Source organism: Sylvia atricapilla, chromosome 23, assembly GCF_009819655.1.
Source record: "Sylvia atricapilla isolate bSylAtr1 chromosome 23, bSylAtr1.pri, whole genome shotgun sequence".
In the NCBI taxonomy this organism is placed as follows: domain Eukaryota; kingdom Metazoa; phylum Chordata; class Aves; order Passeriformes; family Sylviidae; genus Sylvia; species Sylvia atricapilla.
Window position 1 is genome coordinate 3,840,338 of NC_089162.1, and position 25,505 is coordinate 3,865,842.

Consider the following 25,505-nt stretch of genomic DNA (forward strand, 5'->3'; position numbering starts at 1 on the left):
GGCAGGGAGGGGCTCTGGTGGGAGGCAGCCATGTGGTGAACATTGAGCTCAGTGTTTTCTCCTTTGCTTCTCTCCTCTCCAGACAGGCAAAAACTGTTCTGTGCTGCCCCTCTGGATGTGAAAATCCTCGCCGTGCTGCCTCTGCCTCTTCTCTCCCCCCAAAAAAACCTTTCAGGGCCCTGAATTTCCAGCCAAAAAAATCCACCACCCTCAAAAAAAAAAAAAAAAAAAAAAAAAAAAAAAAAAAAGGAAAAAAAAAAAAAAAAAGCTGTGGCTGGATCTGGATGGAAGATGGAGCAGGGGCTGAATAGCAGGAGGGGAGAAAGAGTGAAGTTGGTGATTTTTCTGGCACATGGATGCAATTACGCTCGGCGCATTCCAGAGGCGTTCCTTTGAATCCTGTGCAGGTCTGCCTGCTGTCCTTGGGAGAGAGGGAGACAAGAAAAAGGGAGGAGAAGTCCCTCTCGCTGGGAGACGGAATGTCTGCATTTTCAATCCTCTTCGTAGGTAGGTTGGCTTTTTCTTTTTCTTTTCTTTGCCATTGCTCAGTTTTTTATTTCGTCAAACTTCCACCAGCCTGCTGCATGTGCTTGAAATTCAGCTCTGGTGAGTTGGGGAAAAGGGGTTTGTAAGGAGGAAACTTTTATGGGAAACTGTAATTTCAGTTCTGGTCGCTTCATGAGCAGGTTGACAGCCCGAGATCTGCGATTATTCCGATTAATTTTAAAAAGCGGTGGTCAAACAGCCTCATTTTGGAGCGTGTGTGTTTCTTGTTTAAAGAGAGCAGCGCTTTCCAGGGATAAAAGGGAGAGGGGCTTGCACCTCTGGGGCAAAACGAGGTGAATAAAATGTCTTTGTCTCAGGCGGAGTGTCAAGTTTGTGTAACTGCGCTGAATCGCTGGGCGCTGGGATGCCGCGAATGAAAAGGGGTTATTGTTCGCAGTGAGATTAGAACCAGATGTGTTGGAGTGCAGCAGGAGGAGTTGGGGAGAAAAGGATGAGAGAAGGGGGAAGGCGAGGAAGGGCTGCTGGAAGGAGGGAAAGGAAAGAAAAGAAAAGAAAGAGAGGTGAGGATTTGGTGAGCAGGAGAGGAGCAGAGAGTGGGAAAAGGAGAAGGAGAGTGAAGGAGAGCTGGAGGGCTGTGGGGGAAAGTGTTGGCAGCCCTGAGGTGTCTGAGGGGCTCCTGCTCCTGCCGGGGTGAGCAGTGAGCTGTGCTTCCCTCCTGCTCACCCCGTCCTGCTGACAGCCCTCTGCCCTGGCAATCCCAGCTGATCCCAGCCTTGGGGATTTCCTCCTGTGCGCTGGGAACCTGGGGCAGGTGTGAGGACACCCCCTGGGCTGGTCCCCGCTGCCCTGGGAGGAGCTGAGCAGGGCACAGGCAGAACGGGAGCTCTGAACAGCTCCGAAGGGTCGCGCCAGGGAAAGCCCAGTTTAAGCCCTCCAGGTGAGGAATGTGGACCAGAGAGGGAGTTTTGGTGATCAAACACAACATTTGGCCAGCTGCTGATGAGTGGAGGAGTGGCTTTTGTCCTGTGGATTGCTGCTCAAGGTTTTCTCTGTGGGATGTGCTGGGGTTTGGATGTTCTGGGGCACCCAATGCCCTGCACATCTGGACTTCTGTGCCTCCCTGTCCTGAGGAGGGCCTGCAGAGGACTCCAGGAGAGGAGAGAGCAGGGTTAGGAACAGCTCAGCTCCTGCCAGGAGCTGCTCAGCCCCTCAGGAGGTGGCTCTGTGGGAAATGGGGAGCACAGAAGGCTTGTCGCTGATGGAGACAACGGGAATTGCAGCCTTTGGTCCCGTTCAGCTGCTGAACGTTCCAAAACGTTGAAGGTTTGGAGCGAAAGGAACAAACTGTTGCCACAGAAAAGGAGGTTTTTCTGTAATATAATGACTTACCTTTGCTGCTTTTATCTATAAACCACAACTGGCTTTATCAAGGTGCCCTCAGCACTCCACTGACAGGAGCACGGCAGTGCCCAGCTAAAGACTCACCTGCAGTCAGGTTTCTGAGTCTCTCCTGGCCCAGCACGGGTGAGGGGAGAGTTGTTTTCAAAGCTCAGAGAAAACCTGGGATGTTTTGTCGCTGGTGCTGCAGCACTCACCGCGCTGCCCCTGAGCTTCACCTGCCTCGACAGCAGAGCACTTGGTCCTGCTGCTTGGCCAGCAGAAGTCCAGGGTAAAGTAAGGGAATGTCGTGATTCCCTGCTCCAAGATCCTCCTGAACACTGCCTAAAGCCTGGGGTTTCTGCAGAAAAAACCTACAGAACTGCCAGGGCCGCCTTGCTAATTTATATTTTTTTTCTCTCTGATAAAGTGAAGACTAATGTGGAAAAACCCCACTGGTTTTAGAGAAGTCTTGAGAGGAAGGTTTGGGTTTTCATCATTAAACATCCCAATAGACACGACTCTTGTCTTTTCCACTGTTTACCTCTCCGGGGCACACGAGCAGCTGTGTGAGGAGACAGGAAACAGGAGCCAGAGGGTTTGAAGGAGACTTTATTAAAACAAGAGGAGATGAAAGACTTTGCTGAGTGTGGCCAAGAGCACGGCCAGGCTCACGGTGCCAGGAGAGGCTGAGGCAGGGACGTGCAGAGGGGAAGGTGGCCCACGTTCTGCCTGTGAGGGTGACGTGTTTGTGACCAGCTGAGGAGTGACAATCCACTGCCACAAACTCCCTTTGGGACACCTCACACCTTTGAAAAGCAGAATTTTGAGGTGGTTCTTCAACTTCTGAGTGGGAAAGGTTCATAACAGAACGTTGCAGTAGCCAAAGCTTTCACTGAAATGTGTTTCTGAATTGGTTTAGATTTTACGGGGTGGAAAATCTCCTCTGCCTTTCTCCCACTCCAAGTAAAATTATAAATGTTTTTGATGACCCTTCCATTCAAGGAAAAAGCTGATTTTTCTCGTGATTGAAGCAGTTTTCAGGGGTGATTATTTCTATGGATTGGTTTCACGTGCTTTTTCCTTGGCTGGTGGCTGCTGTGAGCGCTCTGCCCTGCAGGATTTGGAGACCAAAGCAGGAGATGCGCCAGCCCAAATCACTCCCCCATCTTCCTGATGTGCTGCTGTGGGCAGTGACCCTTCCCTGAGCTGGTAGGGATCATCCACCCCTGTGCAGCAAAAATAGTGGTTACCTGACCCCGCTGTGCTCTGTGAGAGCTGGGATGTCGTTCTGGTGTGGCACTGAGAGCAAAGTCTGTCCTGAGAGACCCCTTGAGTCTGAGCTTTGCTGTATTTCATGTTCTGTGGTGCCCAGGGGTGAGCTCTGAGCTCACAGTCAGTGTCACTCAGCTCTGCACACAGCAGGGACACAAAACAAACCCTTCTCCTGCTGCACACCAAGGACAACTTTCAGCCCAAAGCACAAACAAGGGTGGGCTGGAGGGAGGGACAAGGAGAATGGGACCTCACAGCCTGGGGCTGGAATGGGACAATTCAACCCCAACGTGCAAATGGACCAAAACTTATAAATGTGTGAGACCTCGTGACCTGTTGGCCATTTTGTGTCCATTTTGGGACGATTTTATGACCACGCTGGATCCATTTTCTGTCCATTTTGTGCCCATTTTGGGTGCAGCCCTGCCCAGGCTCTTGTCCTGCCCAAGGTGTACCTTAAAGCCCTTTCAATAAACACCGGCTTTATCCTCCAGCTCTGCCCAGTCTCAGCTCCAGCTCAGCCCTCCCAAGGCACCAGTTTTTGGTGACCCAGGTGGCACATGGAGGCATCTGACCAAGCCCAGCTTTGCCCTCCACGCTCTGAGGTTGAGGAATCTCTTTCAGCACCATCCCAGGGCGCTGCAGCCTCTGGTCTGAGCGCACCCAGCCTTCCCCCGGCTCACTGCACCAAGAAAAAGGTTATGGAGCAGCTCCTCTCAGGACCTGCTGGCGTGAGGAATTGCCTCTGACAGCAGGCATTTGCCCAGGTACCCACGGGCTGGTGGCCGGGAAATCCGAGATGATGCAGGCACTGAGCAGCCCGGGGCTGTGCTCTGCTGTAAAACCCTCTCTGCTCCTCCTCTGGCTGCTCCCCAAACCTTCCATCCCGTGCCACAGAAAAGCAAAACCCACTGGGATTGTTGGGGTTTTTAAAGAAGCGCTTCCACTCCCAGGGAGGGCGCTGGGAATTGTGGATTTAAGGGGATGCTGCTGCCCAGGAGGAGTGGAAACCAAAGGAGACGTTGCAGGATGCCTAAACCAGAGCTTGTGGGGTTTTATTTCCCAGAAAACAGAGGAGACAGATTTCAGGGTGCCTAAACCAGAGTTTGTGTGGTTTTTATTTCCCAGAAAATAAAGGAGAGAGATTTCAGCTTGCTTAAATTAAATCTTGTGGACTTTAATTCCTGCTGATTTTCCAGGAGTAGTAAAAAAACAAAGAGTTTTTCAGGTTGCCTAAAACAAAGCTTGTGTGCTGTTATTTCCCAGAAAACAAAGGAGACAGATTTCAGGGTGCTGAAAACAGAGCTTGTGAAGCTTTATTCCCTAAAAACCAAAGGAGACAGTTTTTAGGTTGCTTACAACAAAGCTTGTGGATCTTTATTCTCCAGAAACCAAAGGAGACAGGTTCCATGTTGTTTAAAACAAAGCTTGTGGGTCTTTATTCCTGCTGATTTTCTAGGAGTAAAAAACAGAGGAAAGACTTTTTAAGCTTGCTTAAAACAAAGCTTGTAGACCTTAATTCCTCTTGATTTTCCAGAAGGAGTGGAAAAAACCCAAATGAGAGTTTTCAGGTTGCTTGAAACAAAGCTTGTGGGTCTCTATTCCAGCTGATCTTCCAGGAGTAAAAAACAGAGGAAAGACGTTTTTAGCTTGCTTAAAATGAAGCTCATAGACCTTTATTTCCCAGAAAACAAAGGAGACAGATTTCAAGTTGTGAAATCCTTGTTTTAACAAATCTTTGTTTTGTTAAAACAAAGCTTGTGGGCCTTCATTCCTCTTGATTTTCCAGAAACAATTAAAAAAAAAAGAAAAAAAAAAAAAAAAAAAAAAAAAAAGAGAGAGAGAGTTTTCAGTTTGCCTAAAACAAAGCTTCTGGGTCCCTGTTCCTGCTGATTTTCCCGGAGTTAAAACCCCAGGAGACAGTTTTTAGGTTGTTTAAAACAAAGCTTGTGGACCTTAACTCCTGCTGATTTTTCAGGAGTAAAAACCAAAGGAGACAATTTTCACGCTGCCTAAAACAAAGGTCGTGGACCCCTATTTCTGCTGATTTTCCAGATATTTCTTAAATTTCTCAGTGACAACTAAAATATAAAACATATTCGTTATTTTCTGGTTTTCCTTGGCTCCTCCTCTTGCCTTTGAGTGTTCCATGGTGTTGGAGGTTGGTGATAAAAAGGCTTTGCTTTGTTTTCTTCTAAAATTCAGCACAAACCTTGGCTCAGGAGTGGTGTAAAAACCCAACCTGCAGCTGGGAAAAAAGGAGTTCTGTGTGGGACTTTTGTGTCTTGATTTCACCTTCCCTTTGTCACGGGCTCCTGAAGGAATTCAGGGAACTTGGTGATGTATTTAGCTTTTAAAAAAGGACTTTTCTCCCCGGGACAACTTCTTGGAGTTGATAATTTCTCTCCAATTCCAAGAGCAGGCAACGAAACGTCGACTGTGTGAGATATCCAGGCTGTCAGAGGAGTGTGGGTTTAATTCCAGGTCTTTATTAGAACTCTGCTCTGGGAATACCTGAGGAAAGGGAATAGAGGGAAGCAGAGGATCCATTTGGAGCTCCAGGGGGAATTCAAAGGAGTCAAACATAATTGAGTTGCTCTCTGGCAGAATATCAGGGTTAACACTCCTCCTGAGACACTCCAATTCTTCCAAAGCCAGGGATGGTTTGCATCAAATATTTGCTGTCCAGACACTCGATGATAAATTGCCTGCCTTTTTTTTTCCTCTAGTGGTGCTTTGTTTTGTATGAAATAGTTGGGATTTTTAACATCTAAAACAAAACAAGAAGTTTATTTTGGAGGAGGTTTTTTTTTGGGGGGTTTTTTTTTGGTTTTGTTTTGTTTTGTTTTGTTTAATATCCTTTCTGCTTTTTCCATTTTACCACGAGGGAGAAAAGGATGAGGAAAAGCAACATGCCAAAACTGTGGAGAAGGATTTGCTTTTATGGGAAGTAGAGCCAGAGCCAGAGAGAAGGCAACTTCTCTGAATTTCCTATGGAAAACAAGCGGAGTTTTGCCTTTATACCCACCCTGGCCTTGTCTCCTCCACACAGAATTCATGGTTTGTTTTTTGGGGAGCTCTTCAGAAGGATATTTTCTGTAAGAGCAGCACAAGCCTCTTCCCAGAAATGCCATTGCACAACTGGCAGGGCGATATCCTGGTGTTTGTCCTCAGGGTCACAGCAGACACCCCCGTCCTCCTGCAGGCAAACACGGGCTTTGGGGGGTTTCAGCAGGTTTGCAGTCTGGGATTTGTTCTCCGAGTGGGAAAGAGATATAAACAGTCCCTCTGCCAGTCTTAAACGGATTTGGAAAAGCTTTTCTAAGCCTTTGTTACACTGGACTAAAAACTGTGTGTAATGCCAATAAAATGAGGGGCTTCAAGCTGCTTTCTGCGCCTTCTCCTCACAATTTTAGTCAAAATACACCTTAAATTTCTAATTAAACCCTGCCCCGTGTTAGCCCAGGCTGCAGGCAGTGTTTGTGCCTCTGCAATGTGTTTAATGTGCACATCTTGTGAGCTGCAGGCGAGGCTGCTCTGGGTGCACGAGGAGCTTGGTGGTGCCTTGTTGAAAAGATGAATGGGTCTGCTTTGGTTGCTTTTTTTGGGTTGTTTTTCTTTTCCCCCAAAGCTGTGTCTTCATCTGTTTTTAGCAATGCTCAGTTTACAGAAGCAGCCCAGCAAAAAGTCAGGGGTGAAGTCAGGGCAGGGAGGTCTGTGGACGGAGCCTCAGTGAGAGGGCAGGACGCAGGGATGGATGGGCAGGAACAACAATGGAAAATGTGTGAGGAGTCACCAGGCACGAGGCTGGATTCCAGCCTCATCATCCCCTGGGCTCTCTGGGGACAGTGACAGCCGCCTCTGCCAGCCCGGGGTCAAACTTCCCTTGGCCAGAGTGCAGGGAAGGGAATTCAACAGGAGCCCTGCACGGGGTTATCGACCCAGAATGAAGCTGCTCCCTCTTCCCAGAGATCGCCCAGCCCTAGGAAAGGAGGGTGGGCACAGGTCAGGCTCTCCTCAGCCACACTTGGCACCTTGGTGTGTTTTCTGACTCCTTAAGGGGTCTGTGACCTCTTTGAGACAAGTTGTAGAGAGGACAGAGCGGCTCGAAGGTGCTGGGTGTGATGGAAGGCCACAAAGCCCATCCTGCCCTCATCTGCTCCTTCCCTTTCTCCAGGAAATCATTTGGCAGCTGGAAAAGGCAAATTTTTAACTCAGGATTTCCCAGACCTGGCCACACGGTGTCAGTTCTGCTGTCCCACGGGGATCAACCCCAGCACACCCCCAGCCCCTCTCTCCTCCTGGGGGTTTTCACAGAATCCCAGAGCCACCAGCTTAGGAGAGACCTCCAGGATCATCGAGTCCAGCCCAGCCCTGACACCTCAACTAAACCCTGAGTGCCACATCCAGTCTGTCCTTAAACACATCCAGGGATGGTGACTCCACCACTCCCAGGGTAGATAATTCCAGTACTTTATCACTCTTTCAGTGGAAAGCTTCTTCCCAATATCCAACCTGTATTTCCCTTTTTCAGTGGCAGGAGGCTGAGGCTGGGTGGGAAAGCTGGATTCAGCTCAGTGCCTGCAGTGGAATTCCCTCTGCAGGGAGAAGGTCGCTGAGGACTGGGGTGTGCTGGGGACATTGCCTCCAGGAGGAGGCTGCTCCCCTGGAGATGGAGTGTGCAGGGTCCGGGGCAAGGCTGCGCTGGGGCTGCCCCAGCTCGGCTGCTGCTGCCAAGGGTCACTGTGAGAGGGAGCTCTGATCCCCCCAGCGGGGCCACACTGCACAGAGAACACCCAAAGCACACCTGAGAAAAGAGGAACCCCAGGGACAGGTGAGAGAACACACCTGAAACCTCTGCAGCTCTGACTTAGAGCCATTTCCCCCCTGAGACATCCCCAAATGTGGACACAGCAGTGATGTGCAGGGCATTAACAAAGAGCTGGATCCAAACTGAAATCCCTCTCCTGCCACCTGGAGAGACCTTTTATTTTCTAATAAGACATTCCTTATCTTTATTTTCTAATAAGACATTCCTTATCTTTATTTTCTAATAAGATATTCTTTATCTTTATTTTCTAGTAAGATATTTATCACCTATTATTTGTGATATTTATCCCTTATTAATGGTGACACTTATCCCTTATTAATGGTGATACTTATCCCTTATTAATGGCGATTTTTATCACTATTTATCACATATTAATGGCTTTTTTTTTGGTACCACTGTGCTGAGGTACCACTCCGTGGTGTGGAGCGCTGCAGTGCTCTCAGGGGAACCTCACAGAAAGGAAATCCCGGGCTCTGGGTGCTGGCTCTCTGAATTACTTCATATGAAAAAAGGCAAATCGAGTTTTTCTGTCTGGAGTGTGTCGTGGCTGTGAGGTGTTTTGAACAGATTCTTTCCCTGAGTGCCTGGATGGGCTGTTAGGAGGCCTTTTTAGGAATGTAAAAAAAATAAGAATGATTCCATCCCATTCCCTTTGTCCCTCAGCAAAATATCAGAATTAGGTGGTTTTCCAGTATTTGGAATATTTGAGATGGGTGCTGGATGAGTCTCCCAGCTCGGATTACTCCGGCTGTGTTTTTCCTTAAAGACATGATAGAATTTGAAAGGTCACAGGAGTGTTTAATAGAGATTTGGACCTTTATTGGCCAGGTAGAGCCAGAAATCACGGGGTGTCTTTGTGTGTGTTTTGTGCTTTCATCTGACACAGCAAGCCTGGAATATTGAACTGCACCAGAGACAGGCACTCTTTTTTTATTATCATTATTTAAAAAAAAAAAAAATATATTGCAGGGTTTTCAACCTTGAAGGCAAATCACTTTATGACTTCATTGTTTAAATTTAGGTTTTGTTTTGCGGGGGGATCGTTAGACTCGAAGCAAAAGCCTTGTAGCCCAGGGACTGTCACTTCTGATTACTTCCAGTGACACTTCCAATTATTTCCAATCACAATTCCAGGGACAAGAGGAAAAAAGGAGCCACGTTCTCCAACATCAGGGCTTTTTGTTTTCCCCTTTTTTTTCCCCTTTTTTTCTCCTTTTCCTGAACAAAGTAGCGTTTCTCAGAGCTGTGCAGGGAGAGGTGCAGAGCCAGATTTGGAGCAGGGTCATTCCAGAGTGGATTCTGCTGCAGTGAGGCTGGAGGGTGCTGGGAATCCTGCTGTGGGTCCTGCCTTGTTGAGCAACACTGAGGAAATTGTTCCATCCTCCCCGGGCACTGGCTGGCACCGGGCTCAGAGCAGCAGCAGGCTGAACCTCCTGAGACAGCAGCGGGCACAGGAGCTGCTCCTGGGGAGCCAGAGCTCGAACTGGGGCACAGGAATCTGCTGGGAGAGCTTGGGGGGACTTCCAGGGACTCTAAACCCTGGATTTGGTGCAGTTTGTTTGGCTCAGGGACACAAAAAAGTAATTGGGGGAGGCTGAGTGACTCCCAGGGACACCAAACCCAGGATTTGGTGCAGTTTGTTTGGCCCAGAGACACAAGAATCTCCTGGGTAATCTTGAGTGACTACCAGGGACTCCAAACCCAAGATTTTGTGCAGTTTGTTTGGCTCACAGACACAAAAAATCTGCTGGAGGAGCCTGAGGGACACAAGAATCTATTGGGGGAACTTTAATGACTTCCAGGGACTCCAAACCTAGGATTTTGTGCAGTTTGTTTGGCTCAGGGACACAAAAAAACAATTAGGGGAGGTTGAGGGACTCCCAGGAACACCAAACCCAATATTTTGTGCAGTGAGTTTGTCCCAGAGACACAAAAAATCTGCTGGGGCAACTTGAGAGATTTCCACAGACACCAAACCCAGGATTTGGTGCAGTTTGTTTGGCCCAAGGCACAAAAAAATCTGCTGGGGGATCTTGAGGGACATGGGAATCTGCTGGAGGAGATGGAGTGACTTCCAGGGCCACCAAACCCAGGATCTGGTGCAGTGTGTATGGCCCAGATGAGCCCAGGCTGCTGCACCCTCCAAAAAGTGAAGCAGGAGCACTGCCCCATTTCCAGACCTCTCTGGAACTCCCTTGGAACTCCTCGAGCATAAAAACAGCCTGAAAATGGTGTCAGAGCTTTCAGTGCCACTCAGTGAAGCCTCTCACTCCCTCGGTGATGGGCTCTGAGGCTCTGCTGGCAGCTCCTGGCTTCAGCTGCTTCAGAGAGTCCAAAGCTGGGCTCTGCAAAAAGGGGATTTTGTGCTGTGTGAACGCATATTTACCATTTGGATACTGTACCCACTTTTATTTACAGTTTGTAGGTTGCATTCGGGTTTATTTACTCATTGTACACTGCATTATTTGCTAATTGTAAATGGTTATTTACTAATAGTATATTGCGTTGTTGGTTATTTACTAATAGTACATTGCATTGTTGGTTATTTACTAATTGCACATTGCATTATTGGTCATTTACTAATAGTACATTGCATTGTTGGTTATTTACTAATTGCATATTGCATTATTGGTTATTTACTAATTGCACATTGCACCGTTGGCTATTTACTAATAGCATATTGCATTGTTGGCTATTTACTAATAGCATATTGCATTGTTGGCTATTTACTAATAGCATATTGCATTGTTGGTTATTTACTAATTGTATATTGCATTATTGGTTATTTACTAATTGCACATTGCACCGTTGGCTATTTACTCTTGGCACACCGTGCAGATGGATGAGCAGCAAACCTGCTGTGGAGTTTAGAGCCAGGTTTGAAGGACCTGACTTAATCTAATTCTTGACCTGATCATTTCCAAACTGCAGCAAACGGAATTTAGCTTTATGTGGTGACTGACAACATTTTACTTTTAAAGTCGAGATGCTATTAATCAGTGGCCTGGCTGAGTGATGTTTCTGGTGATTGCTTCTCACTGCCTTCACCCCCTGTTGCTGTTTGAGCGCTGGGAGAGGCTTTTCTCGTGTTTATTCCCACCTGCAGGTGCTGGATGTCACTGGGAGCCACCTGTGCCAGCTCCAGCCCTTCCTGCCAGGAGAACCAGAGTCTTTGCAGGATGGCTGCTGCTGTGACATTCAAACACGGGTTATTTGTCATTTGAGCACTGAGCAGAGCACGAATCTTTTGTCAGTGACGTTCAGGAGCTCGGTTCCACCTGAGCAATTCGACATCGCGCTTTGTGTGAGACCTTCCGAGGATTCCTGGCCACCAGCTCTGATGTTTTTGGGGCATTTTCTGTTCAGGTGCCAGGATGGGGTGGAGGTAGCACTTTGGGACAGCTGGTGCTGCCCCAGGAGCTCAGCCTCCCACAGAAGGAGCTGTTTGAATCCATCCAGGGTAGTGGAGATGTTCCCACAGTGCAGCTTTGTCTGCGGTCTCTGCTCTGGGCAAAACCTCTCCTCTTTCCATTGTTTCAAGCTCTTGCTGGGAGACAAAGGGAATTTTAGCCAGACAAAGCAAAGCTTTTGTGTTGACAAATGCCAGGATTATTTTTTCTAATTTTTTTTTTTTTTTTTTTTTTCTTTTTTCTTTTTTTTTTCCTATTCAAAGCGGGATTTGAAGCAATGGTTGAGTGTCTTCTGGTCAAAGAAGCATTCAGGATGTTGTGGTTCCAGCCTGGATTTTGCCAGTGATTCACAATTTAGTGACTCAGGCTTCATTTTTTTAAATTTTGAGTGTCTCCATCTGCAGTGATGTAAAGGAGGAATACCCTGGAATTTGTGAGTGTGGGGACACTTGGGTCACTTCGGAGGAGGTGTCCTTTAATCATCCCGAGGTTTGGGAAGAGAAAACGCTGTGTTTGGCTGAGGGACAGCACTCAGCCCGTGCCAGCCTCTCCCTGCTGTGTGGGGATGCATCCCCTGCACACCCCGCAGGTGCCCCCACACAGAGGAAGGAGCTCCAGTTTACCTGTGGACATTTTAGGAAGTTCATCTAGAAACTTCCATCCCCTTCTGACAGTGATTGCCTCAGGACCAAGAGAGGTGTCGCTGTTAGGGACACGAAAGAACGAGGCAGGCAGCAAGAGTTAACAGAAAAACTCTCTTTTTAATTTCTCTGACTCCATATATATACACACTTTACCAAAAGGCAAAAGAGTGACTACACAGGCAGCCACCTCTTGGGTCTCGTATCCTTCCTGGATACATTGATCATTTCCTGAATGCATCTATACATCTTTATCTGGATACATTGATATTTTTCTGGATACACTGATATTATTCTGGATACAATGATATCTTTTCTGGACACATTGATTTTTATTTACTTTTCCCCTGGATACATTGATTTAGTTTTCTCTCCCCTGGATACATTGATATTTTTCTGGTTTCACTGATATTATTCTGGATACATTGATATCTTTTCTGGACACATTGATTTTTATTTATTTTTTCCCTGGATACATTGTTGGGTTTTCCTCCCCTGGATATATTGATATTTTTCTGGATATATTAGTATTTTTTCTAGATATATTGATATTTTTCTGGATTTTAAGCGCTCTGAGGCAGGGATTGTTTCTTTGCCTGTTTGCCACTGCTCCTTAAACCCCTGCAGCCTCCAAGGTTTGCACAGAAATCCAAAGTTTTAACCAGGCTTAACCCTGGTTTTGTCCCTGCCTGCTGGCCAAAGGAGCCAGACACGTGGCTAGCATCTCTCTGTGTCATTCCAGAGCACAAATTCCTGCAGAAAAGCTGAGAACTGAAAATATCCAGCTTCAATGAGTTCTTTACTTCCTTCCCTTCCTCCTGACAAACACCTTCAAGCAAAAAAAAACAAAAAACAAAACCCATGCAGGGGATTAAAACAAAGCAGATAACACAAGCTGGTTATTCATGGATGTAGAATGATTTGAACTGGCCAGTTAGGCAATATTGACATCTTCCTGCCTTGTTCCTGCTTTTCTGAGCGCTGCTGGAGGCTGCTCTTTGGTCACAGGCGCCGATGCTCTGACAAAACACAACCTGCTGGGCTTTGAGGGGGGTTTTCAGGGTGACGGGGGTGGTGCAGGGCGTGTTCTACCCCACCTCAGTGGTGGGTGAATTAAAAAACTGGATTATTTGCTAGGAGTGGTTCACTCCTGTGCTCTCACAGCCTTTTTTTTATCATCACCTAAAGGAGGCTGCGCTGGGCTGAAGGATAGCCTTAATTTTGCCCACTAAAATTTGCCTTCCCTGAGGAGAACTCTGAGGATACAACCCCTTTTTATCACTCTGCAGTGGCACAGGACACATGCAGGAACCTTTTCCCTGCCAGTGCTGTTCCTGGCCGCTTCCCCACCGCCAGAGCAGCCTCAAAGCCTTTCCCTGTGCTGCAAACCCAAGTGTGCAGCGTCCCTTTGCTGCTGGCTGCAGCTTCTCCTTCCAGTTCCCGGCCTCGGGGTTGTCCTCTCAATAATCTCCTTTTCTGCAGCGTGGAAAACCCAGCCTGATTGGGAAAAAATCACAAAAAAAAACCCCAAAACAAATCAAATCAAGCAGCTCCTGGCAGCCTTGGTGCTGATGAGACAGGCGGGGGGTGTGCTGGAGCTCTGTTAACTCTCATCTTCTCCTGGGGGTTTGCGGCTTTCAGGAGCCTTCGGTGGGTTCTGGGGCTCTCTGAGTTTCACAGGGTTTGTTTCTCTGTCTTCTCTCCACACTGAAAGCTCCTGGTTTAGCAAGTCGAGCTCAGGAACAGCTTCAGCCCCTGGAAGGGAGATAAATTCCCAGTTCCTGCAAGCAGGGAGCTGATCCAGGCAGGAATTCAGGGCTGCTCTCACAGCCTTGCTGCTGATTTAAACGCTGCTTCATTTTTTATGATCATCTTGTAAAAGCTGAATGGAGGGGAGAAAAAAACTCCAAAGAGTAAAAAACAAATAAATTCTGGTGATTTTTTTTTACTGAAATATCTGTGTGGAGATTGGACAGAGCTCACTCAACACTCTCTCTCCTAGAGAAGATGTCTTCAGCTGGAATTAGGATTGGCCTGGCACTGAGAGTGAGTTGCCCTGGGTTTAGGAGGTTTGTGATGCTCTCACCTTTGAGGATACCCAGTTCCCTTCTCCCCGGGCTGATTTAATGTCCCAGCTTTGTTGTAACTTCTGCTGCCACCCCAAAAGCTTTAACTCATGGAGGGGACACCGTGTGTGGTCTCCAAACCTCCATCACCTCATCAGCAGGAGGGGGAGAGGCTTCAGAGGCTCGGGGGCTCCTCTGGGTCAGCAGAAGGAGCTGGGTTTAGGGCTTTAGGCCGGCTCTGGGCTCTGGGGGGAAAGGGCAGGAGCAGCTCTGCAGGAAACATCCCTGCTCACGGTCTGAAACCATTCCGGGGCTTTATTTTTTTCTGTGTCAGCACTGTCAGAGCCGATAATCCTCAAGCAAAAGAGGCCATCCTACCCCAGCAAGAGAAGGACCTAAAGTGAGGAATCCCCTTCAGCAAGGATGTGACAAGCAGACTGACAACGTAGGAGAAAGGGGAAAAAAAATAAAAATACCCTGAGCCAATATGCATAAAATTAGGGCCTGATTATGAGGCAAAATTAAAAATAAACCGGGAAGAATTCCCCTGGTGGAGGGAGCTGGTGGAACAGCAGGCTCCAGTGCCAGCCCGCATTCTTCCAGCACTAATTGAGCAGGTTAATGATGATGAGGACGCCCAAAGAGCCTCTCCCATAGCCAGAGCTGAGCGGGCAGGGCTGGATGGAGCAGAGAAATGTCACTGCACTGCTCTCTCCTCCTGTGCTCTCTGAGCAGGGAGTTGTGTGTAATGGATGGAGATGGTGGGGAAAATGTCCTGGGGGGTTGGGAGAGAGATCCTGGAGCAGCCTGGGCTGTGTCCTGCGGGGTTCCTGCAGGTTCTGGTGGGCACACAGCTCTGAGCAGCCTCTGGGAAAGTGAACAGAATATTTCCCTGCACCTTCAGGTGGAGGTGGAGACCTGCAGTGACTAAAGCCATTTAAATATTATGGAAAATGGTATTTTAAATGTGTTCTTTATAGCAAAAAAAACCCCTCCAGAATTCTTTGTAAGGAGATGAGATGGGAAGACAAAAATCTGTGGGTTTTCTTCTAGTTCCGGTGGTGACTCTGTCACCTCCTGGAATGAGGATTTTCACTGCTACAATTCAAGATCCTGGAGTAGCCTTGGGCAGCTGGGAGAGAGGAGACGTCGTGGAGCAGCCGGGGCTGTGCCCTGGGGTTCCTGCAGGTTCTGGTGGGCACACAGCTCTGAGCAGGGTCTGTTCAGGATCTGCTCAGGAGTCTGGGAAAGCGAGCAGGAAACTTCCCTCCAGCTTCAGGTGCAGGTGGAGGCTTCCTGCAGGAAGAGCAGTGACTAAAGCATGGAAAATGGTACCCAAAATGTGCTTTTTATAGCAAAAATAAAGCCAGAATTCTTTGTAAGGAGATGAGATGGGAAGACAAAAATCCGTGGGGTTTATTCCAGTTCCAGTGGTGACTCTGTCACCTCCTGGAATGAGGATTTTCACTGCTAAAATTCAATTGTGTAGTTGAATAAACTCATCTCACCTCCAGGCCCAGGAGATGCTTTTGAACAAATCCTCTCGGAGCCTCGGCCTCCCCCAGAAAATTAAATATATTCCATTATATCATTGAGACCTTGAGACAAAACGGGGAGTATTGGTAAATAATTTGATTATGGCTTTTATCGGGCTGCCCTTTCCAAAGAGCTCATAGCTGCTGTCTGCTTGCATTTGTATTTCGTGTCACTGGGATGGAGCTGTGCCCTGACAGAAGCAGCTCTTTCAGCATTTAGGGAGGAAGGGTTTGAAATCTTAAGGAGCCACACAAGCTCTTGCCTGAATTCTTTATAAATTTTGTAGCAAAGACACTCAACCATACTTCCTAAAAGAGGAAATGCTTGAGTCCTGTCTCCTGTGTTTAGAATAAACAGAGTCCAGATAATTTAATCTAAAAGGAAAACGCTCTTTTGAGGATAAACAGCCTGAATAAAACATTTCTGAACAAACCCACGGCCACATCCTCCTCCTCGCACAGCCCCCGGAGCAGTTTGGATCCTGCAGGATGCCAGGAGCAGCTCTGAGCGGGGGAATTGGCCTCCTCACAACCCCAAACCCTGCTCAGGACACCCTGCCCCAGCCATGGCACCTAAACCCACCCCCAAAATCTCCCTGGGGTGAGCAGCACCCTGCAGTCGGCTCGTGTCGTGTGGAAACGTCAAACATCTCCTGGCAGACACTTGGGGGTTGTTGCTGGATGTTAATGAGGGCCAGATGGAGGCTGGGGCAGTCTGGGCTGCTCTAATCTGCGCTGTGGAGCTATTGGATTGGTTTGATTTGTATTCTTTTATTTTATGTTGGTTTATTTTATCCCTTCTCAGCTAAGCAAGAATAACAAACGATTTCCAGCGTGTTGCTGCTTTCTGCTGAGCTGGAGGAGCACAGAGGGGTCAATCCAGAGGGAAATGGGGGATTCCTGCCCCTCCAGATGCAGCAGGAAGAGCAATTAGGGATGTTAATTGTCAGAGCCAGAGTCACTCATTAAAGTGCCCTGCCCTGGGTGATGAGGGGAGGATGAGGAGCAGAAGGCCAGGGGCAGCCAGGGCTGGGACACTGCTGGATCCCAGCTCCTTGGGATGCCCACTGGAATGTCAGCTGCTTTCCATTATTGAAAATATTCCCTTTGCCTGTTCGCTAGTTTCCAGTTATTAAAAGCATTTAGGCAACCTGTTAGCTCGTTTTGTGCTATTTAAAATTTTCATTTAACCTCTTAGACTGTCTCCAGATATTTGGGATGCCCATTTAGCTCAGTTCCAGTTATTTGGAATACTCACTTAACCTGTTAGCTACTTTCCAGCTATTAAAAATATTCACTCAACCTGTAAGCTGGTTTCCAGTTATTAAAATGATTTCCTTAACCTGTTCACTTGTTTCTAGTTGTTTAAAATATTCCCATTGCCTGTAAGATTGTCTCCAGCTATTTGGGATGCCCATTTAGCCCAGTTATTTAAAATATTCACTTAATTTGTTAGATGGTTTCCAGTTATTAAAAATCTTCATTTAACCTGTTAGCTGGTTTCCAGTTATTTAAAATATTCACTTTGCCTGTTAGCTAGTTCCCAGTTATTAAAAATATTTACTTAATCTGTTAGTTTGTTTCTAATTATTTAAAATGTTCACTTTGCCTGTTGGATTGTCTGCAGGTATTTAAGATGCCCATTTAGGCTGTTAGCTGGTTTCCAGTAATTTAAAATACTTGACCTTTTAGCTTATTTCCAGTTATTAAAAATATTTACTTTGCCTGTTAGCTTGTTTCCAGATATTTTAAATATTCCTTAGCTTGTTATTTTGTTTCCAGTCATTTAAGGCACTTCACCTGTTATTTTGTTTCCAGTAATCCACAGGAGCTGGTTGAGGAAAAAAAGACAGCAACAGGGTAAAAAATTAACCCCCGGAGTTTTCCTGAGCTGGTTTTTCCCCATCATCCCCTGGCAGAAATTATGGGAAAAAGGAGCCAGGAACTGCAGGATTAGAGATCAATGGTTGATTTAATGATTATTCCACTCTGAAATCATCCAGCATCAGGTGGAGGTGGAAGAAAAGTGGAATCTCAGAGAAATGTGGGGAATTTATTGCTGTTGGGGAGAAGCATCTATTGATATTCTGGAAGAAATAAATTGAATTTCACTTGCCATTGAGCCTTCTGAACAGGCTCAATGGACAGAAATACGTTTCTGAGCAGACATTAAACACTCTGAATCTGTTTTCCAGCAGCTGGATGTTCCATTTCTTGCTAAAATTTCCTTAATCCCTGAGAAAAACGGGTCCAGTTCTGCCTTTGTCAATGCTTAACATCACATCTGCAGCCCAATGGCACCTGTCAGGCCAGTTTTGGAACAACCCCTCCCCTGTAGGATTAGAAATGTCCTGAAAGGAAAGGTGGGAATCTTTAAAAGATTTTAAATCAGTTTAAAAAAACTGCAAAGTCAAGTTTTGTCCCTGCTGTTCTTGGGCTGTGGGAGAGGAAAACCTTTCAGGTTTTGCTGATATTGTTTTATTTAACTCCGAGTTTGTCGTGTAAAGGATTTTAAGGACTGAGTGCTCAGAATAAAAATCAGGATGCTGGACCCAGCTTGCCAGGGGGAAAAGGGAACCAAAGTGGGGATGAAACTGGCACTGACTGAGATTTTTGGTGTTCCATGGCCAACATCTGAGCGTCAATGAAAAGTACATTGGTGAGTTCACAGAACTGTGGATTTGAGTGAATCTGGTATTGGCTGTGAGGAAGAAAAGAGGGTGTTTTGGTTTTTGTTTTTAAGTGATGGAGGAGCTGAAACAAAACTAGTCCTGAGGAACCTTTTGAGGAACGTTTTGCTGCCCTCCCCGCAGCCTCCCAGCCACTCTCTGTGTCGCTGCCTGGGTCAGCACAGGATAAATGTGTAAAGTATCAGAACGTGGGGCTTTGTGGAGGAGCTGGTGCCTTTGAGCCTTGCTCCGTCTGGGGCAGGGCAAAGGTCCCTGCAGCACCCCGGGGACACAGGCTGCTCCCAGCAGCTCTGGGAATGTCAGCTCTGCCAGGCTGGAGGTGACCCCGGGCTGGGTTTGCTGTCTCACACACAGAATTGTGTCTGCTTGTGCTCTCTGGCTCCTTTTTCTTTACCTGCTCCCCTCTGAGAGTCAATATTCCCGGCCAAGCATCCCGGTGAGCGCCAGGCTGTGTCACAGCCAGCCCGGATGGGGAGCTGGGATAATCCTCCCTCTTCATTTTCCTCGAGTCATGCAAATCCCAGCTCCGGTTCTTAATGAGCCCTGGACCTTAACAGAGGCTGACAGCCGGGGCTGGTTCATGCTCAGCCTCGCCGGCATCAGCACAGCCCCTGCTGCCTCTGCGGAGCTCTCCGAGGACTCTGCAGGATGGAGCACGAGGGGCTGGAGCTCTGCTGGCTGCACCTTTAACCCTCACCCAGGAGAGAAACCGGATTTCCAGCAGGGTGGGTTCAACCGAAGAAAAACAACCAAAAAGATGCTGCTGGAGCCGCAGGCTGCAAACGCCGTGGTGGTGTGGTGCGGTCTGTGCTGGACCAAAAACTGCTGAAACTCCACCAAAATCACTGCTCTGTTTTGACAGATCTGTCACTGGATGGTGGATTCCAGTTCTGCATGGGTTGAGGCTGAAATGGGTGGATTTAGAAATACCATTGAGCTGTTACAGGCTTAAAATCCCTGTTCTGAGATAAAAGATGCTTCATGCGCCACTATTCAATGCAAATATTAGGTGCAGAAATTTAAATGCACCATTAATTGCAAATACAGGTGCAGAAATTTAAATGTACCATTAATTGCAAATATAGGTGCAGAAATTTAAATGCACCATTAATTGCAAATATAGCTGCAGAAATTTAAATGCACCATTCAATGCAAATACAGGTGCAGAAATTTAAATGCACCATTCAATGCAAATACAGGTGCAGAAATTCATTTTAATGACAGTTTTTGGACTCTAAAAAAGGCCATGCAGGTGTCTGACTCACTTTCCCATTTTACTTGAGTTTGGCTGTTCAAACGTCTTTTGTGACCCATCTCAGCTTCATATTAGAGGCCTGACTTCTCCTCAGTCTTATAATTTGTTCTAAAGATATCCACAAGGCTGCTTTTGTCCTCGTGAGAAACCCCAGGGAGTTTGTGGCTTTGTCAACCTCACCAGCTCTTTAAAACAACATTTAGCAAACAGAAGCTCAGGGGGAAAATATAAAGCTGGAGGAACTGGAATGTGAGTCCAGGCTGTTAAATGGGTGGCATTTAAATGGCTTTGGAATTGTGAGGAGTTGCATTGCAAAAAAAAACAACCCTTCAGCTGATTTATTTTCCCCCCCAGTCACTTGATAACCTAAAGATTTTAAGTCTCAAACACTCTTTTATGAGTTTCTTCACCAGCATTAACTCACTCAGTGTCTCTTTTTGCACACAGATTTTAAGATCCCGCAATGACAACTTTGCTATTCTTGATGCAGCACCTAAATAAAAATATATCCTTGGCTAACATGAATAATATCAAGCCACGTCTCCAGCTGGCTTCTGGAATTTGCCAAATTTATGGAAAAACAAACCAAACCAAACCAAAACAAAAAAACCACCAAACTTTTACTAAATAGTATTTTGCCTATAAATGTGAAAGCCTCAGATGCTCCATCTCTCAGTGCCTTTGGAAGAGATTCCCTTTCCAAAAGCAGGGAGGCTGCTGCTCGTTTGTAGCATTTATCCTGAATTGTTTATTTATTTGATCTTAAAAGTTCTTTTGGGGGGGAATCTCTTTTGCAGCTGGGGAATGCGGCCGCCGTAGTAAATAGGAAGCCGTGACATTAAAAGTAATTGACATTAAAATGTTGTGACATTAAAATTAATCACGTTTGATGGATGTTAGAGACTGAATCCACAAAGCTCCCGGGTTCATGTTCCAGCAGGATTTGACATTCATTCTCCCCCTCAATTCCTGCAGCATTTATGTAACTGCTTTCCCCACCACTGGGCCGGGATTGGGAGCTCCTGGCAGGGAGAGGCGCTGCCTGGGGAGGGAGAAGGGATTTCCTTGGGATTCTGCACCTGGGAAGGGCGGGTTGGGGAGCTCCTTCATTCCACATCCAGTAAATCTGTGTCAGATATTCGGGGTTGGCACAGAAATGGTCACGTTGGGGTATTAATCAGCACCATGAGATAAAAATAAAAAGGATAATTTGGGGTTCTTAATCAGCACCATGAGATAAAAACATAAAGGATAATTTGGGGTTTTTAATCAGCACCATGAGATGAAGAATAAAAGGGATCATTTGGGGGATCTTAGTCAGCACGATGGGATGAAAATAAAAAGGATCATTTTGGGTTTTTAATTAGCAGCACGTGATGGAAATAAAAGGGATCATTTTGGGTTCTTAATCAGCACCACGAGATAAAAACAAAAAGAATAATTTGGGGGTTCTTAATCAGCACCACCGGATGAAAATAAAAAAGGATCATTTTTGGGTTCTTAATCAGCACCATGAGATGAAAATAAAAAGGAACATTTGAGGTTCTCAATCAGCACCACGAGATAAAAACAAAAAGAATAATTTGGGGTTTTTAATCAGCACCATGAGATGAAGAATAAAAGGGATCATTTGGGGGTTCTTAGTCAGCACGATGGGATGAAAATAAAAAGGATCATTTTGGGTTTTTAATTAGCAGCACGTGATGGAAATAAAAGGGATCATTTTGGGTTCTTAATCAGCACCATGAGATAAAAACAAAAAGAATAATTTGGGGTTCTTAATCAGCACTACCAGATGAAAATATAAAAGGATCATTTTTGGGTTCTTAATCAGCACCATGAGATGAAGATAAAAAGGATCATTTGGGGTTTTTAATCAGCCCCATGGGATGAAAATAAAAAGGAACATTTCGGGTTCTTAATCAGCACCACGAGATAAAAACAAAAAGAATAATTTTGGGTTTTTAATCAGCACCATGAGATGAAGATAAAAATGATCATTTTGGGATTTTAACCAGCACCACCAGACGAAGATAGAAGGGAACACTTTGCTCCACCCATCCTCGGGATGTTGGAGCAGAGCTGATGGAGTTGGTGTGGAGCCTTTGTTCCCTGCGCTGTGACAATTCCAGACAGAAAAAAAAAAAACCCTTATAAAAAAATCCCCAAAGCCAACAACGCCCCCTTGGCTCTCACGGTGTAAATAATACCATTTTTTGTTGCCATTTTTAGTAATAGTGGGAAAACCTCTTTGCTCCTGTAGCTTTGGTGCCAGGTTCAGGAGGAAACATTCCCAGCTGCCAGCTCCGCTCCCGTGGCACCAGCACAGAGAGAAAAAGGAATTGAGTGTTTTATTTCAGGGCCTGGAGCTCCTCAGAGCTGCAGGGGCCATGGGATAACCTGACACCTGGATTTTACAGCCAGGAGGATGAGGAGTGCCAGGAATATCAATAATTCCAGACTTTTGGAGGCAAGAGCTGCGTGAAAACCCTTCCAAAGTGGGAAAAGCTCCCCCAGATCTCACCTAGAGCTGCTCCCTCCAGGCAGGCAGGGAGAGATGCAGTTTTGTGCTGGCAGAACATTTTCCAACTGCCTTTTTTAGCCATGTGCAGCTGGAGGGGCCTCAGAAGAAGGAAGGGATGTTTTGGGCAAGGAGCCAGGTATCTCAGCCTCAGCTCAGGGCTGCCTCCACTCACTCTCCGAGCTGGAAACCAGAAGTAATGAGCTGATTTTGGTTTTTTTTTTCCCTTCCCACTGTGGGCTGTGTGAGGTGCCAAGCTCTGGAAGGCAGCACGGTGGGGGCACATCTTTATTTCCATGCATGGAACCCCATGAAATTTATAGATTTTTAAAAAGCAGAAAATAATTCAATTTATTGAATAAATGTAATAAGAATTAACACTTAATTGGTAATTAATTAAATTAACTAAACAATTGATTTAATACTTTCAAAATGTGCCATACAATAATCTGGAGTTAAAGCTTGGCCTCGTGGTTAGGGGACTGAAATCTGCCTCCTGCCAGCAGCCAGGTGAGAGATTTCCTTTGTGGATTGTAGATTTATCCCCAACTCTGCCACTGAGAATAATTCCTCCCAACCTTGGTCAGAATTGTTTCACCCTGAGTTATCCACTCTCCTTCCAGTGTCTGGTTTTTCACTTACAAAATGAGAACAGGGAGAATTGGGAGCTTCAGTGATGGGAACACAGAGGTTTTAGCAGGGGAGTTGTGATTTTTTAATTTTTTTGTCCCTTTTATTGTCCAGAGTGCACAGGTGGCACTGTGGGATGTCTTTGCTTCTGCAAGAAGGGAAAATGAAAATAAGGAGGTTTAAAAGAGGAGGTTTAATGATGCTGCTGAAGACAGTATTTCCTTTCCTGGGCAGTTTCCTACTTCTCTTTGATGTTACCCACAACACTGAGAGAGGCTTAGAATTGCAAAGGACCCATCAGGATCATCAAATCCAACTCCTGACCCTGCACAGGACACCCCAATGCTCCCCCTGAGAGATTATCCCCAATTCCCAGCTTTGGGAAGTGAAAACCAGTTAGAGATGAGGTTTTTTGGGGACTGTTTTGCAGAGGTTCAGGAGATTCCCAGCTGGGGATGACCTGGGAGAAGGGGGTGAGGGTGAACAGCAGAGCCCAGAGTGCTCAGAGTTCTCATCTGGGATTTCTTCTCCCTGAAAATGCCTTTTTAAAGCCAGGGGGAGAAGCTGTGTCAGCTCCTATTACAGAAAATGGGTTTTCCTAGAGAATGCAAGCCAGCAAAAAAAAAAAAAAAAAAAAGAACAAACAACAAAAAAAACCCACCCAAAAACCCAAAAAAAATCCCCACAAGTGCTGCAGAAAGCAGCCAAATATTTTGGTGGCTTCTCCTGGCAATTCTGGCTCCAGAACTTTGGGAATTTCCGAAGCCAGAATGAACCCCTCGGAACAGTTAATTGCAGTAATTGAAGCTCCTCGCAGGAAAGGCAGATGCTGGGGGGTTTGCAGAGGTGACCCTGGGGGTTATTTATTTGCATTTCCAGGGTCCCAAGAGGGAACAGAGCCAAAGGAAGCAAACTGGGCTGGTTGAGCTCCCCAGTTCTTGCCTCAACTCCCCAAATTAAAGCTTTGGATAATATCAGATACTCTGCTAAGGCAAAATCCGTAATATCTGCACATTCTGGGCCCCTTTTTGTGCTGCTTTGTGGCCAGTTCATGATTTACTGACAGCCATTTTTCTGGCACCTTGGAATTTCAGTGCTGCCCAAGCAAATTTTTGGAAAACCCCGATATCCCCTGGCTCTTTGTGTTTGCAGTATCACAAAACAATATCGGGTGATGGATCTGATCACTCACTTGTTTGTTTTTCTCTCCATGTGATGGGGAAAAGCTGCTCCTGGAGCGAAAGTGGGGACAGCTGGGACCTGTCCACAGATACTGTCAGTGCAGAATGAGGCTGGATTCGTGGAATTTCAGCAGGGAGAGAGGGTGAATTCCTCACATTCTGAGCTCAGCTACCCCACAGACCACCCAGGCTGGGGACTGGAGCCTCCTCCTCCTCCCTGGTGTCACTGGCTGAGAGCAACTGGGGCACTTCAGGGACTTCTCAGAAGAGCTTTCTGTGCTTTTTGGGGACAGTTTAGACACTGCAGTGAAAGCTGAAGGTTTAAAGTGCAGGATTTGACTCTCAGGGATCCATCTCTGACTCCAGACTGGGAGCCTGTCACAGGACAGTGTAAATCCGCAGGGATTTCTGAGGGGGTCTGGCTCAAGGCAGGGCCAGCTCACACCAGCTCAGTTTGGAACAGTCCCAGGGATGCTGATTCCACACCCTGTGAGCCCTCATTGCAGCGCTTCACTCTTCTCATGGCGGATTTTTTCCCCCTAAAATCTGACTGGGATTCCCCCGGTTAGGATTTCTCTCCTCCACCTCTGAGCAGGCTGCTTCTGATCCCTTTAATTTCCTTGTTCCCTCTGTCAGCTTTACACATTCCCCCCCGAGGCACTGCAGCTTTTCTTACACAGATTGGAAAGGACAGGAGGGAGATCAGAGAAGCTGCAGCTTGTCCAGGAAACCCAAGAGCTTCAAGTTCTCTTTCAACTTGAGCTAAAATATTGCCCAGTTTGGGGCTCCCCAGTGCGAGACCAACCCTGGGATGAGTCCAGCTAAAGGAGGTGATCCAGGGGCTGAGTGGCTGCTTGGGGCAGAATTTTGGGTTGGGAGGTTCCTGCTGACCTCTGTCCTGAGGTAAAACTGAGACCTCAGTTGATGGCAGGTGTTTCAGGTGCTGTCCTCAAAAAGTGGCTCTGAAAGGTGAGGTCTTGGTCAAACAAAAGCCAAAATAGTTGTTCCCAAGTTGTTTGGAGCAGCGTGGTGCACTTTGGGTTTTGTTTCTCCAGGGCTTTCCAATATTTATTGGGCATCAGCTTTGTGCTAAAACCCTTCTTGGTGCTGAGGTGTGGCCCTGGTTCTGTGCCTGAGGTGTTTTAGGTTTCTGAAATCCTTTTCCCAGGGAATTTTCTGTAAACGGGAGAAATGTTTTTGTAGCTGTAACTTTGTTATTCATTCCTTTCCCCAGGAGGGACTTCTTGATGTCCCTCTGCTCTGACCAGTGGCAGTGAAGAGGTTTGTCTTTGTGTCACCAATCAGATTGGGCTGTGTGAAATGGTATAAAAGGGAGACACATCCCGAAAATCAAGGAGTCATTTTCAGCCTTGTGAATCTCAGAGTCTGTGTCCTTGTGGTGGAAAACAGCGTCAGTGAGGGAAATCACTCGGTCAGACCGTGGTGGGCTCTCAGCCTGACTCAGGACACGGGGAAAGTTCAGGGATGGTTTCAAGGCTTGGCAGAGGGGCCGGGCAGGAGGATGGTGGTGCTGGAGCTGGCCCTGAGAGCCCCTCATTCCTCCTGGCCTCTCCTCCATCCTCCCC

General features: G+C 46.7%; 1 protein-coding gene across 1 annotated transcript in view; it reads left to right on the forward strand.

Moving 5' to 3' along the window:
* Nucleotides 1-262: 262 nt before the first annotated feature.
* CLMP (CXADR like membrane protein) overlaps nt 263-25,505 on the forward strand; it is a 51,163-nt gene continuing 25,920 nt past the window's right edge. Inside the window, exon 1 of the mRNA XM_066334935.1 lies at nt 263-507. Coding sequence (XP_066191032.1) covers nt 357-507 — 151 coding nt within the window. The 5' untranslated portion in view covers nt 263-356. The remainder of the gene's footprint in view (nt 508-25,505) is intronic.